Genomic DNA, 16,430 nt, shown 5'->3' on the forward strand with positions numbered 1-16,430 from the left:
GTAGTAGTCGCAATGTATCATTAAGCTTATCAATAGAGGATGATTTGCTTCACACCGCGGATGCTAGCAATACAATAGCATGGCTAAAGAAAAAACTTAAGAATCAGAAACGAAATTTAATTAGAACGCACAATAAGCTAAAGGTCGCACAGGCTAAAGGAAATTTGTTTGAAAGAGGCGTTAAAGATACTAAATTAAAGAAAACGGTCACACAGTCAAAACAGTTCGCGTGTCCTAGCAAAAATAAAAAAAAATGTAATTGATACAATCTTAAAGAAATGCCAACTGAAAAGTAAGATAGTAATGAGATACAGTTCTGAGTTTATACTGGATTCTCTTCTTTTAAAAATTAAGTCCCCCAAGGGGTATAGACACTGTTTGCATCACCTTGCCTTCTGAAGCTCACTTGAGAAAATTGGTGAAGGGTCTTAAATGTCCTTATGGCGTAAATTCCCATGCCATCGACGCTATAATACATTTTTTTTAGTGAAAAGAATGAGAATGAGCGTAGCGGAATGCTGATTTTTGATGAAGTTAAACTTAGGGAAGCAATTCAGTTTAACTAGAATTCCTTAAAAATAGACGGCTTTGTTAATTTGGGAAATCTTACTCCAGACGAAAGCAAGAATCAATTAGCAAATCATGCTCTAGTTTTTATGTTTGTTCCTTTTCTGTATAATTGGATTCAACCCATAGCAGTATATGCTAGTAGGAATGCCACCCCTGGTGACATTCTCACAAAAATATTTATCCAGGTTATCATACATTTGGAAAAAGCAGGGGTCAGAATTATTGGTTTTACATCTGACGGTAGCCAATCTAACAGAAAGTTATGGAAATACTTAGGAATTTCCGGAAACAGAAACAATCTTAAGTGCTCTATACCCAATCCAGCTGACTCTAGTAGAACGCTTTGGGCATTTTCAGACGCACCACCTATATTTAAATGCATAAGAACTAACTTCCATGATAAAGTGCAGGTGTACTATAATGGTGATATTGTTGATTATTAATTTTACAGAAAAGTGTATGAACATGATTCATCTACTCAATTTTCCGGTATGAAAGCTTGCTACAAAGTGACATCTGCTCATTTGGATCCGAATTCATTCCAACGAATGAATGTAAGACTCACTCGCACTGCAGCTGTTCAGCAGATCTGTGGCTAATGGAATAAAATGTATTAATGCAGAGGGGTTAGAAGGCAGTGAAACAACGGCAAATTTCACAAGGGACCTAAACTGCCTGGTTGACGCATTAAATTCATTAACTCCTGCACAGGAACTATATAAAGGATCCGAAGCACATTCAACTTTAAAAAAATGGAATTCTGTCCTTAGAGATAATCGAAATTGCGGTCGTTCACTTGTGATGATCATCCCTCAACAGTGGATTTTCTGCACTTCCATATGCTGCAATCAATTTACGTACCAGCAAAACTTGCTTTCTTCTCGGGCGAAAACTCTGAATACAGGACTGAATCTCCTCTGACATATTTTGTTAATCAAATGCGAACTCTGGCAGAGCAACCGAAAATAGAAATCTTTTGGTGAAGAAGCAAGCTGAAAATAAAATAAGGTAAAAAATTTCCATTGTTGAAGATGAAATTCAAATACCGGACTGGGAAAACAACATACCGAACTTAAATTAACAAAGTGTTGGTAAAGAATACTTGGTGTATCATTTGGCAGGATACACAGTGCGATATATTTCAAAAGTGACGGATTGTAAACTGTGTACAACTTTTCTGCACTGGGAACCTACTAATGTACTTGCCTCACTAACGCTAATCCAAGACTATGGTTCGGGCGACGGCTGTAATTACCTTACCTATGCATCGAAAAGTGTTTATGATGTGCTTTTACGAATGGAAGAAGTTGTTGCAGAAAAGTTATCTTGCACTAATAGTTTATGGGCTGATATATTTGTTGAGTGTTTTGACAATTTAAATATAATTGCTGTAAAAACTTCGCAATTAGGATTCTGTGAAGATCATATGCTAAGTACGCTACTTTAACTCATATTTCACTATCTGAAATGTCGATTTTTCTTCCGCACCAAGGAGATAAGAAAGGAATTAAGTGCCTCGAAGACAGCAAAATCATCTCGGAAATTCTCCAAACTATCCAGTTGCTGAGCTCTTCTCCAAACGTAAGTAACATGCATTTTTGTTTCTTATGTAGTTAGTTATGTAAGCAACGCGAGCATCTTCCGCGCCGTCTCAAACGTCACCACTGCCATCTAGGCGGTGGACCACGGCAACTCAGGGAGTGTGTGCACACTATTCCTTCTATACGCTCTGGTTTTATCATATTTAATCTTTATTATGAGTTTGAATGTGTTGCATACTTACACATAGCTTTTGATTTGATTTATTTGCATTCATTTAATCAAGTTTTTGTTTGATCAAAACGTTTAAGCAACAAATGGTATGGAACATGCCATTTTGATTACAATAAAAATGGTTCCAAAAAATGTATGTTAAAAATTTCAAGAAAATTACTCACCAAGTAGCTCCATAGATCCATACATGACGTTTCTTTTCCACCTGGTTTCAGCGTATGGAAAGTATCTAAGTGTAATTGTTATGCGGTGTTTTAGATTGCTGAAATATAATTTGACATAATTAATATTGTCACACTCAACGAACAGTTTGTGGTTGTTATTTTGCATTCAGTTTTTTATTGTGAACATCTAAAACAGTTTTCATTTCTAGAAATTGTTCATAATAAAGTTGTCATATGTATTAATAACTCTAGGATATGGATATTTAAAAGTAAATGTTCATTTTATAGAAACTCTACAAAACTGAAAGATAGGGGTTTGTTATTCAAAGCTCTTGTAAGGTTTAATACTTAAGTTTAAACTGTCCTTCAGTAAACATTATCAACATCCCTTAAGAAATATCTATTACGCATTGTTATTTTACGGAAATATACTGAGATACCAAGATTCTTTTCTATGTAAACATCAGAAGAAATGACAACGATGATCCGAAGTCATTACACTACGTATATAAGAATTACCATCATTATCCAAGGATAAGAATACCTGAATTGTTTGTACGGTGATAGGAATCACTTCTTAGTTTTCTCTTAACACAAAAAAGTTAACTAAAATAGCCTATGACAGAGGCCGAAAACAACTTCTCCCCTAGATTCGTGGCCGACCTCCATGACGGATTGGTGAGAACAATGCGCTACGATGCCAGAGGTGTCGGCTTCGAACTACGGCCTAGCCATGGGTCTTCTTTGTGAGTCTCACTTCATCAATTTCGTCACTCATCCTCGTCATTGCGATTAACCAAAAGTGAAGAAAAGCGACGCTGAATGAGATAAATCAAATCAAAATTCTAGATTTGTTAGTTTATTTCCTCTGCTGCAAGTTGTGCTTTCCCACAATTTTCTTCATTGTGAGCTTATTAACTTTCTAAAATATTGAAAGAAAACATTTTGTTGTCTCCGTTAAGTTTCTGGCTACAAGATTGCAATTTATTTTTTCTTAATATCTTTTTGATTATTATTATTATTATTATTATTATTATTATGTTTTCATTGTTGACAATTTCAGTGTAAAATGGCCACCTGTGCTGTATCTAAAATTTTCTCAATAAATAAATAAATAATACAATACAATTTTCATTGAAATTGATGATGAATGTTCGCAGAGAAATCTTGTCTATGTAACGTTTATAAATTCAGGAAGAATACTTTACTAGTCATTAGATCGGACCATCGTTTTCTGGAGAAAAGCACTTCTACATTTGTAGAATATCATGACCAGTTCACTCTGACTTTAATATATGTTTCCTCAAATAAAACAACAAAAAAATTCATTTTCTGCTGAATGTTTTTCTCCCTTCAGTACAGATATGATTACAGATTCCTTATTTAACAGTTTTCCCATGAATAAATCACATCTCTGGTTAGGAGTATTTTATGAAAATAGAATAATCCAAAAGGGAACTTTTATAACCCATATGGAAGAGCAATTAGAATCCAGATTGCAATTAAAAACTTAATTTTTACTGTATTCCAAACAGACGATACGAGCTTTTCTGAACCTTTTTAGTAAAAGGTCATTTATTGACATTACTTACTCCCTATCCCATGGCTCCTCGTAAGCAAAATACCGTTGTTCTTCACAAGTTTGGTAACATAAGCCGTTAATTTGTGCTTCATTATGTATTAAATCTGAAACAGAATTAATACATAATATAAGGACGATGTTACATAATGTTAGCAGTAAACGCAAAAGTATCAGCTCCTCTTGCATTTAAACAAATATTTTATTTAATATCTTCATTCATTCAAATATCTAGGAAGCATAATTGAGAGAAGTTGAGGAATAGATGAGGAGGTAAACAGGAGAGGACAAATCGGTGGTGGACTGTATCAAAGCGTTCGAAGGTTAATATGGAACAGAGATGTATGTATCTATGTAATGCAAGAAGGTAATATATGAAACATACTATGTGCAGATAATTATGTTTGGAACAGAGACTTGGACAATGACGGAGAGACACAAAAGAAAGATGCAGGCAGTGGAGATGAAATTCTAAAGGATTATATTGGGAAAGACTTGAAGGGATAGAATAAGGAATGAGGAGATCGGACAGACAGTGGGTGTGGTGAAGCTTCAGGACAGGATAGATCAGGCACAGATGAGATGGTTCGGACACATGAAGAGGATGAATGCAGAAAGACTACCAGTAAAGAACTTATCATGCACAAGGAGTGGGAATAAAACCAAGGTGGAGACCAAGATGTCGGTGGAAAGAGCAGATAGCAGAGTGTGTTAGGAGAAGAAGATAAGATTGGAACACCGTGGAAAGAGAGGAGTGGTAGAAGACCAGGAACATATGGAGAGGCTTGACTTGATGTTGATGGTTCATTCAAACCCCATCATGTTTGATTTATACAACATTCACTTTTGAAGTCCTTGAGTTTTATGTTTCTTCCCCCGAGTGCAAAGGGTCCAGGTTAGAGATACTTTCCAACCACTAGCGTAAGCAGAGGGGGTGCTGAACGGACTGCAGCTTAGCGAAATTAGAAAAAAAAATCAATTGAAAGCAGTAATGGAACCTTTGAAATGATCACCGATTGCACTATCCAGTTTCACAAGTTCAGCACTCCCCTCCGAAGAAAATTATGGGTACCCTGGTGTTTTCAACATAGTCCTTGAGAATCAACTGCAAGAGGCTGCAATAAACTTGGTGTCCCGTAACTGACAGTTCGGCATATTTTACGGAAAGGACTACGCCGCCTATCTCCTAATGAATGAAGATTGTTTCTTTATACTTTGGTTTTGGTGAAAAATTCACCAACTCGCTACGTACAGGAAGTTGATTTCATGTGCACCGATGACAAATTTCTAGAATCTAGATCCTTTGCTTATATCTAAAAGCGAAACGAAAATATGTAACCATAAAGAGACGGGTCGGGGGAGGAGGGGATCTAGCATATTCCGATAAATAACAGTTCCCGTTCTTTATTCTTACATTTTTGTCTTCATCCTGTCTTTCGACTTGGCAGTCAATTTTAGGTGACAGTAAGCACAATTCATCCAATTGATTAGAAAATATGACATCACATGAGCCACAAATTTTCTTCATCATGTTTCCGAGATCGAAAATATAGGAAAAACGATGAAGACAGGAAAGAATTTCCGAAATACGTTGTTACATGTAAAGTAATTTAGCAAATATGTAAAATATGTAGTATCCTGGCAAATATATAAAGATATGTAACATAAAACTTATGCAAAACCATGTCAGTTATATAATTCGTTGACATTTTCGTGTTCAAGGTATGTATCTAGAAAGGAATGGAATGTTTAATTACATACAAATGCAGGGTCTAAAAATTATGAATACCATTTAATTTTTTTCTTTCAAATTAAACCTAATTAAATGAAATGAAAGCAAAGAGAGAATTAAGCAAATGTGGACATCTTTCATTACCAATACTTTAAAATGTGATCATTTAAATTCCTTGTGGCCTGATTGCAATGTCTGTTTTAGAAAAGAAACGCTTCAGTTCTATACCAAGCTTTTTCTAAAAGAAAGAGAAGTTCAGTACCCACCTTGATAGTCTGCAGTACATAATAATCCAATGACATCGCATTCCTTGACGTTCCCTAAAAATATTATGTTTGTGGATAAATATAAAGAATGAAAATATATTCTACACATTTGGTACTTACAATATGCATTAAAATGTGAATAAAAATATTTTTTCTCCTTAGAGAGTTCTTATTGGCAGCCAGCACTTGACATTTTGTGCTCCGAGAGTGTTAAGTGGTAAACAAAAGTTCCCACGTTCAATTCCCGGCGTGGGTATGGATGTTCTTTGCTTTGATTGATTGAGTTTAAAATTTTGGGTGCGTCAGCACTTAGGCTATTTTTACACCCTTCACATGATACGTGGTCAAGCTCCTTACCTTGACTAAGAGCACAACTATAATGTCGGATACTAAAATATTCTGACTTCAGTTAAAAGCTAAGGCTGTAAATGGGCACTCGACACAAGCAAGGTCAAAACACAGGACAACACACACACACAGTCATACAAGGGTCACCCCTTTACACCCCGGATGTTCTTTGTGAATGTCCCTTTCCCATCATATCATTTCTCATCCTCATGGTTCGCATTAGGCAAACAGTGGCGGGAAAGCAACGCGAAATAACAAAAACATAAATATACGAGTAAAAGCCGGTCTCCTTGGCGAAGTGGTTAGTACATCGCCAGGGGACTCGGGTTCGAATCCCGGACTGATCATGCATGTTTGTGAGTATCCATTCATCACTCGTCGAACTTAATCAAAAGTGACATAAAAGCAAAGTAAAATAGACCAACTCAAAACCAGCAAGTAAAGCAGTTAACGAACATCCATTATTTTGAAAGAATAATTAATTTTAAAGAATGGGGAGTCTACTCAAACTGTTAATTGAGGGGTGGTATACTTATTGATAGGCTTCCTTGGCAGACATATAAACTAGACACAAGTTCATATGGATTTTGTTTGTTAAATAATATGCTAAATATGTATATGAAATATGGACTCTAACATTAACAACTGAAGCAAAGTTAATGGTCTTTGAAAGCAAAAATATGGGGAAAACTATAGAAACCTAAAAATAACAAATAAAGAATGGTTGGGGCGACTAATTCTACAAATTATTATATAAATAAGCAATAACATACATAGTTCTAATAATAATACACTATTCTGTTAATGTTAATTGTACTATTTGTACTTTTGTAGTGGTTTAGTGCATAAATGTACCCGAATTTAACACGTGGATGGATATTGGTAAATTTTGATATTTACGAAATTGATTATTACAGAATGTTATTAAAATTCTTAAAAATGTTAGAAAGAATAACATTTTGCTCCGTCATTACTGTTCTGTAAAGATAAATTATTTGGTATGTCCAGCTTATATGAATTGATAACAATTCTGTGATTAAAATTTAGAATTTAGAACTTCTCAAACTCTAAGATTTTTCCTTGATAAAATTCAGCATAAGAGTTTAAAAACTCCTTCCCAAAGCACGCAAGGAGAAGACAGGAATGTAAAACTGGTATTGTGTTTAGATAACCCAAGACTATTTGCAAGTTTTTTTTTTCCAGAAGTAATCAATAATTTATATCAGGAAAAGTGCCTATTACTCAGGCGCTGCTTGAATATCAAATTCTGACGTTCCTGTTACGAGAATATTTATTCTTCCAGTAAACTAAAATAATGAATTTAATATATTTTGATTGTGAAATTTTTGACTGATATTCACGATCTAAGATGGTGAAACGACACTCATTTCGGTCTTCCTCCTGGACTCCTATCAATGATATAATTCCTAGATTTGGATGGAAAGGCTATATTTACTAAGCCTTTTGTCTGATTGTGAATTTATCCTGTATTTTGCTGGCAGGAGTCAAATCACTGTATTCTGCTTGAATTCATACGTTTACTTCAATGTGAAACACAATGCATTACATGGTTAAATTCACCATTAATGGTGTTAATATGCAAAATTGTTACTTACCTTCTAGTGTGAAATAATGAGGTGCACAGCCACAGTATTTTAAGTTCAAATTTAACTTCTGGTCCATCTGACAAGCTTTGTAAGAATAGTATTTACTCGTTAGAAGCTTTCTTTCATCTTTGAAGTAGCATTTCCTTTGTTTCGGACGAACATTTCTCACTGCTGGCGTGCTCACAATTGCATCCACTGTGTAGTACCAAGTTTTATGCATGTAATCTTGTATGTGGTCCAGGAGGTCTGTCGTCTTTGGATAATCAAATGGAGTATGCAAAAACATCTGGAAGATATTTAATGTACAGTCGTGGAAAGATATACATCCCGCACAAGACACTATGTTGAAAGTTTTTTTTTCCATGACTAGTATAAAGCACATAGCATAACAAGTTGAAAATGTATGCTTGTATCAATTTACTACAGGGCCCTTAGAGAGCGGCCTTAGGGATTTCCCTGACTTTTACAATGTTTTTGGCATACTTAAAAATATCCAAACTAATCAAATAATATTCTAAAAAGTATTACCTACATAAAATTGTCTTCAAACCTTTCAGCCAAAAATACTTAATATGCACTGTTTGTTAAAGTGTAAAATGCAATTATGATGTGAAAATGAAACCATGTTAATTTACTACTGCTTCAAAATTCAACGAGAAGTAAAGATTAAAAATTACCACTTTGGTAGGTATGATAGTAGTTTGTTATTGAACACACCTAGTTTTGTATTTAAATATAATAAACATCGCACCAGTGGCACATCGGAAATGAAAATATACGATAATTTACAAAATTTTATTAGCCACCGATATTTCTCAGTTTTAACCTTCTTGTTCTGCTTATTGCTCAATAATATATATATATATATATATATATATATATGTGTGTGTGTGTGTGTGTATGTGTGTGTGTGTGTGTGTGTATTAATTTTTCTAAAAAAAGGATAGTTGTTACATATCGATATCCGGTTTTGAAATTATGGTATTTCTGTAAATTTAATCCCACATATATTCACTGAAATGCTAATCTCATTTTGCACTACTGTATCATAACTTTCCAATTTGAGAATTATCGGTATACTATTGATTCATTTTCATACAAATATGGCGCAGGATAATACATCTTTCTCAATCTTCCACCCTTGAAGTTAAATATTGTGTACTGTCTGGTAATTTTACTTACTTTAATTGTAGATTTTTTTCACTTTACTTTAAATTGAAAGGGATATAATGGGCTCAGAAAAAAGTGTTACTCATGCAATTATTACAGAGAAATAACACCACAAGATTAAAATAAAGGTGGAATGGGAAGAAAAGAACTTATGATATGGAAAAGGATGGAAAGGAAAGAAACCAGGCAATTTCCTGTTGACTGATACTAAAAATCATTTTCAAAGAAAATTACTGTATGTATTACTTGCTTCAGTCTCCATATTTTCAAAGCATTAAACATAGCCACATGTATGAATGCACTCCAAAATTTTAACTCGTTCATTCAATATCGAAAAGAACAAGAGTTACGTTTCAGATACAGGTGTCATCTGGATGGGGGCTACCACTTACTTTTCTATATTTTCTAATTTGCAATAAAAATAGTTTTTTTCTGACACATAACTGTTTGGATATGTCAGCAGATTATTATTTCGTCGTAATATTTCATTTGAAATTCATCAAAACGCGTATAGTTCAAATATCTTATAAAACCAATATACATAGAATACACATCATTTCTGGAGAATACTTTGGTGTTAATTATTATATATCGCTCATTACCATACCTCATAAATCGTGTTGAAGTATTTGGACACACACACAAATATATACGAGGGGAGAGTGAAAAGTTTTGAGCCTCACAAGAAAGGGGTGTTTGAGCGACAGTTTCACATTATGTTTTCTCTACATAATCACATAATCTCTATAATCACCTCCAGATCAATGCACTCATGCATTGTGTGCTGCAGTTTGTTTACAGTAATCTGGTAGAATGATTTTTCCTGAGTCTCACACCACTGAATGACCGCCTTCGTCCGTGTGGAAGTGACTTCCTCGAAGTGAAATCTTCATAGCAGGGGAAAAAAAAATCTGAGTGGGCAGGTGTGGCGAATAAGGTGGATTGGGAAGTGCGGTGAAGCCACACTCGACCAAAGGCGCCTGTGCAGTGAGGCCTTGCCGATAGAGACACCGAATCACGACCCTGTCGGCCACTGTCTTCTCTGACACTTCATTCATTTTCAACCTGACAAAAAAATTAGAAGAAAACATGTGAATTTCATAAAAGTTCTCACAGACTGTCCTAAAACTCAAACCTCACAGCTTCCAAAATTTTAACTATCAAGCATCACTCCTTCCATGTGAGGTTCAAAACTTTTCACTCTCCCCTCGTACATGCTTAGGTTTTGGATACAGTTAATTTCAAAGATAAACTTTAAGAATCGAATTGAAAAGAAGCTCTTAGAATATGTGTCGAAGTTTCTATTCCAGCGAAATATTCAGAAACAGAAAACGTTTATGAAAAGTTATCTAAGCAGATAATATTACCTTCAGTGTCCGTTGTGGATCTACAATGGTGGCTAAAGCATAATCATTGTATGCCGTTTCAAATTGTATAACATTACTTGTTCTGGTTATGGTGTTCGTGTAGGCCCTTAAAGTAGAAGAAAGTAGTAAGAATAATTCCACAAATATACACTTTAGTAAAGAATGATTGAAAGAGAATTGCAACTCAAATAAGATATAAAAAATTGTAGAATCAGAATGAGTTTTCCACATTGTTCTGTACCTATACATACTAACCAGATCAAATATAGTAAGTCAGTGGTTCTCAAACTGTGGTACGCGTATTCCCCCGGGGTACATAAACTACTTGAAGGGAGTACGCAATCAGGTCGGAGGGTGGTTTTTCATCCATGGTATACCTTAAAAAAAAAAAAAAAACAAGTACCGAAACAGACTAAATTTGAAGCTGAATCTCCGCTCGAAAGTTCCAAGTGCACAACCAGACATCAAGAAATTGTGTCAGGCTATGAAGGCACTTCCTTCTCACTAGAAGCTCTGAGGATTTACAATAATAACTCCAAAATAATGCTTGGCAGTTTGTTTACAAATTTATTTTTGTGCTTTAACTTTTTCAATAACACTGGAAAAAATAAATGAAAATTAAAGTGTTACACATGACAAAAATATTTGAGTACCACTGCATTACGTGATATAGAAACAAACACCTTTGTCAAACCAATTTATTTGTTCTATTTTTCATTGCTTCTAGACATCTGCATGTTCTTGCTATACTCTCTAAAGTCATTGTTGTGTTTCGGAACAATACGATAATAAAAATAAAACCACTTTAACAATCACGAATGAAATAACAATATGAACAATTCCTGGTTATACAGGGTGATCAAAAAGAGACACAACTTTATGGGGAAATGCAGATGGTTAATATTTGTTTTACATTTTTGCTTGTTAGATGTTGAGTAAAAGTGAAAACTCCTGTAATTGAGGCTATAAACTGCATAAATAGCTGATTAGGTAAAATTGTTGCGGTAGACATGTGATTAGCTGTGTTATTTTTTGTCTTGTTTTTTCTCGTAGTCGCATCTTCATAGCATGTCCTTACGGCACAGTGAACAGTGACCGATATATACAGATGGTGTGAGAGTTTTTTGACACTAAACAGGCAGAGAGGTTACATCATACGTAGTTTGAACAGGATAGTGCTACAGCCCATATCGCCAACAACGCAATGATGGCGTATTTGGTACACTGTTTTCATGGACAAGTAATCTCTGGGGGTCCTGGCCAGCTCATTCTCCAGATTTATCACCACCCGACATTTTCTTGTGGGATTACCTCAAGGATGTTGCCTACGTAACACATCCCCACACTATTCCAGAATTGCAGGAATATATTCAAGACTGTGTTGATGCAATTTCACAGCAAATGTTAAGAATTGTCTTTATATACATGATTCTCCGTATTCAATTGTGTGAATGCCACAATGATGAACATTTTAAGCGCTTATTGTAAATATTGTACAATAAATCGATTTCACGTATGTAACGTTGCGTCTCTTTTTGATTACACTGTAGCATGTTCTGCTGGATCCAATTAATACTCGAATCTCTACATAGTTAACTTTAAACTTATCTCAGTAACCAATATACCGGGTTGATAATTTTTACAAAGTGATAACAAAATAGCAATCTACTCCAATATTATTAAAATGTATAGACTCCTTTCATCATTCGTCGCTAGGAAAGCTCCAGGACTTACACCATAGGAATTCTGGAGTATGCTTACACACTTGTTTTCTTCTCGTCTTGAAAAAGTTAAGTTATCAAGCTAATAAGTAATGACAATTTAATAACTACAATGTCTGTACTTACTGCTCGTCTCCTAGTTCAGTGTTGAACCCATAACATAGCCCATTGCCTGTCCATATAACTCTGGGCATGTAACAACATATAGGAATTGTTATTGTACTGTTAAAATATCTCTCCTCGCCAGTTAACATAACCTAAAAATGGGTAATTTCAAAGTATAGTTATTACTAAATAATAATTCAAGTGTCGTCCTGAAGTTAATGCCACCTCCATTATAAAAAGTTTATTTGTAATAGGAACAATGTGAAACTTGGTGCCAAATTCTATCAAGAGTTGTGAATAATGTAGGCCTAATGAAAGTATTGCTCCTCATTTGGTATACATTTCCGCTATCTTTAAACCCATTTTTGAATTCATTTTGGAAAAGTTCCTGTGGCAGTAGTTTCACGCCACCATATCACAGCCAGTTAAGCGTCTTCCAATCGTCGAAATATTCCCCACGAAGGGTGTTTTCTGAAGGGTAAACAGTGAAACGTCTGAGGAAGCCAAATCCGATCTGTAAGGGGTTTGGGGCATCACAGACCATCCCATTTCGGCAATAGCCTGTGAAATCCCCATTGAGGTGTGTGGATAGGCATTATCATGGTGTAACACAACATTATGAAGTATAATATCACTTATTTTCTTTCTAATAGCTTCTTCAATGGCTGTACATAGTGGGCGCTGTTTATCGTTGCACTTTATTAAAGTACAGGGTGAGTGAAAGTCAGGAACCATAAGACAAATGTATGATGACCATTTTTCGGGGAGGTGAGTAGGTCGGCGAGGTCCCGTTGAGTGGCCCGGGAGGTCCCCTGACCTCTCACACGAATGGATTGCTACCTATGGGGTTACCTGATGGCAATGGTTTATTCCAACCAGACCTACACATCTGCAAGATTGTGACGTACGCCGGGTGTATGTAAACAAACCGCGAACGTTAGAAGCTTTAAAGGACAACATTTCTGCTGAAATCTGGAACATCATCGGAGAAACACTGCAGAGAGTTGCGGCGAATATGCAAACGCGGGTAGAGGCGTGCCTCCTTGAAAACGGCGGATACTTCCAACACATTCTCTGATCACAATCAACAGTACACTATCCAAGGTACGTACGTCATGTATGAATTACGTTAATATCTACATGGTATAATTCACATAACAGCTCATTTTGTAGGGCCGGTTCTATAAGAATCACAATGTTAAAAATAATGTTCTTTTCTGCAATTTACAGGCTGTCAGTTACAACAATTAACTGTCATACACAACAATATAATGAAAGAATGTTTTCACCAGAAACATTAGTTTGGTTGGTTGGTGTTTTAAGTCCACAGTATGGCTATGCACAGTAAGGCTAATCGGGACTGGACCTACAGTTTAAAGTGGGATCCGAGCCACTTGTACCTCCACCGGGTATCGAGCCAGGGACCCCTTGAGTACAAGGCAACGATGATACCACTGCGCCATCGGGGAGGCCCAAGATACATTAGAATCTTGTTGACTGGGGAAGAGGTGTGCAAGAGGAAAAATATTTGATAGGGACGGGATTGCGGAGGGAGCATTAATAATCCTGATATTCGGGACAGAAAAGATTCGTCATTTCCTGACAAAGTCGGAAAATTTCCTGGACGGGAAATTTTCAAAATTTACTTATGCGATGAAATTCTCGAATTGTTGCTACACACTATTTCCTTTTCAAGTCTTTGTTTTTTCACTTCTGGAATAATCACTGTTAACTTCAAGATATTTCAGACACTTTCTCTGCAGGAAATATCAAGAATTACCCTATCTTAAATAAGATCTTTGGTATTTCTCGGCTGTTCGGGATTACGAAAAGTTAGAAAATAACTTCCCCAAATCGGGATCTGATCTTCATAGCTCATACCCCATCATCTTGATTTTTTTTCTTTTTTTTACAGTAACCTTCGGCAGGTAAAAACATTGATAACAGGTACCTTAAAGGATAGTAACTAAAGTGGTATTTGTTCGATATCTGTGCTTTGTGAAAGAGTACAAAAAGACAACAAAGTCTTCATCAACAAAGTGATAAATGATCGTGGAAAGGAAGCAACGTGAATTCAGTTTCTATCTAGGCAGCAGACTGGAGTTAGAACTTGTACATAGCACCAAAGCATTTTCAATTTATTTTCATTTTTTTATTTGTAAAGTACAATAATAATAGATTATTATTATTGTACTTTACAAATAAAAAAATGAAAATAAATTGAAATAATAGAGTGGCCGCGGTGGCTCAGTCGGTAACGCGTCTGACTACCATGCTCAAGGTCCCGGGTTCGATCCCCGGCCGGTTCAAATCCGGGAACTTTTCTAACGATGGAAGCGGCCCCGGCGCCCACCCAGCGTCGAATAACATGGGTACCTGGGGGAAACCCTGGGGGGTAAAGGCGGTCAGGGGCGTGATGCTGATCACATCACCCCCACTCACGACCGGATCAAGAAAGTGTGGGGCGTTACCCCCACACCCCCTATACGCCTTCATGGCGTGGTGCTAAGCACAGGGGAGCACTTTACCTTTTTTACCTTTTTTTACAATAATAATAGAAATATTAAAAAATAAAACACGTTTCTATGACTGAAGAGCAAGATATGAAATCTTACTCTGAGAAAAAATACTGCGGGGGATTGCTTCATCTCCATAGACTCCCCTGAGTTTTCAGTGGTTCTATGGACCCATACATTCCTCTCTTTTTAGAAATTCAGTGATTGCTCTTTGCTTTGCTCTTTCATCCATGTTGTTTACATGCGAATTTGAAAAATAAATATATCTACACAGTGGTAACACACTACATGTCAGGGCAGTTCTATTAAAAGAAGTAAAAAAATTCAAACATATTGAGGAGAAGACATTACTTTCAAGATGCACTTCATAAAATTAAATTCTCTCTGACCTAGGAAAGTAAGTATTATCAGTGCTATATCATTTGAAGAACAGAGAAATCGTAGCAGAAATTGAAGCTAACAATGAAATTATAATAAAAATCAAATATGAGTTCATTTGATGTTAGCTTCACACAATATAAAAGTAGCATTAATACAGAAAATTGAAGTAACAGTCTATCAAAGAAGCTGAAATAGCCAAATGCTGTGCCATCTGGAGAATATATTAATCTTTGTCAACAAAACATGAACACTCTTGGGTATTTCCACATTGTGATTCACTGATCAAATTATTGATTTCTTATTTACTACATACAAAAACTCTCTGAAATAGCATTGAGGCAAGATAAGATTATTAAATTTTACACTGCATTTATATCAATAAACACCAGTGCAGATGTTTCAATCCCGGAATCCAGTACATCTTGTGTTATGAAGTAGAATGATCAAATGATGATGATCATGATTACATGATCAAGTGATATTTATACTTATGTGGTATTTACTATTAGTTGTAACGGTCTTGTGAATCCGTACAATAAAGTTATCTGTTTATTGAAATTATTAATTTCATATTATACAAGTCACTTTCAAATAACAGTTAAAAAATGTATGATAACTACCTTGCACAACGTCAATTATGTTTTATGTTATTTATTGCGCTATACGCTGTATAAATTAGGTAATTTTTTTTGGAATTCTAACGTTGCTCTAGCAACGAGAATCAATAGTCACTATGTAGCAATGGATATAATGGAATTGGAAATAGATAATAGTGAACTGCATATTGGTTAGTTATTTTAATAATATTTAGACCCATAGAAGTTGTACCTTCACATTCATGTTATAATTTGTAATATTTATGATCGAAATGTAATCATGCAAATGATTGACTAGTGAAATCACAGTATAATTGGTGGTCCAGTATTGTGGAACGTTACCAGCACGATTTTGAGGAATGTGTTTTACTTAAGTGTTCACTTACACCATTGTTCTCGTGAATCTAGTTTGTACATAAATTTCAATTATGTACGCATCGAGCAATCCTTATAATCTGAGATCCAAAAGAAGTTTTACAGCCAGATCTATCAATTGTGGTGATGAACCTGATGAATCACAAAATAAGAATGGTGC

General features: G+C 35.4%; 1 protein-coding gene across 1 annotated transcript in view; it reads right to left on the minus strand.

Moving 5' to 3' along the window:
* Positions 1 to 16,430, minus strand: part of LOC146004737 (uncharacterized) — a 105,305-nt gene that overhangs the window by 73,249 nt on the left and 15,626 nt on the right. The window contains exons 4-9 of the mRNA XM_083143699.1: positions 12,424 to 12,554; positions 10,577 to 10,682; positions 8,049 to 8,325; positions 6,085 to 6,138; positions 4,100 to 4,193; positions 2,508 to 2,605 (exon numbers count right to left, since the gene is read on the minus strand). Of these exons, the coding sequence (XP_082999825.1) occupies positions 2,508 to 2,605; positions 4,100 to 4,193; positions 6,085 to 6,138; positions 8,049 to 8,325; positions 10,577 to 10,682; positions 12,424 to 12,554 (760 nt within the window). The remainder of the gene's footprint in view (positions 1 to 2,507; positions 2,606 to 4,099; positions 4,194 to 6,084; positions 6,139 to 8,048; positions 8,326 to 10,576; positions 10,683 to 12,423; positions 12,555 to 16,430) is intronic.

This window comes from Lepisma saccharinum, chromosome 22 (genome assembly GCF_977018435.1).
Source record: "Lepisma saccharinum chromosome 22, izLepSacc3.1, whole genome shotgun sequence".
NCBI lineage: Eukaryota > Metazoa > Arthropoda > Insecta > Zygentoma > Lepismatidae > Lepisma > Lepisma saccharinum.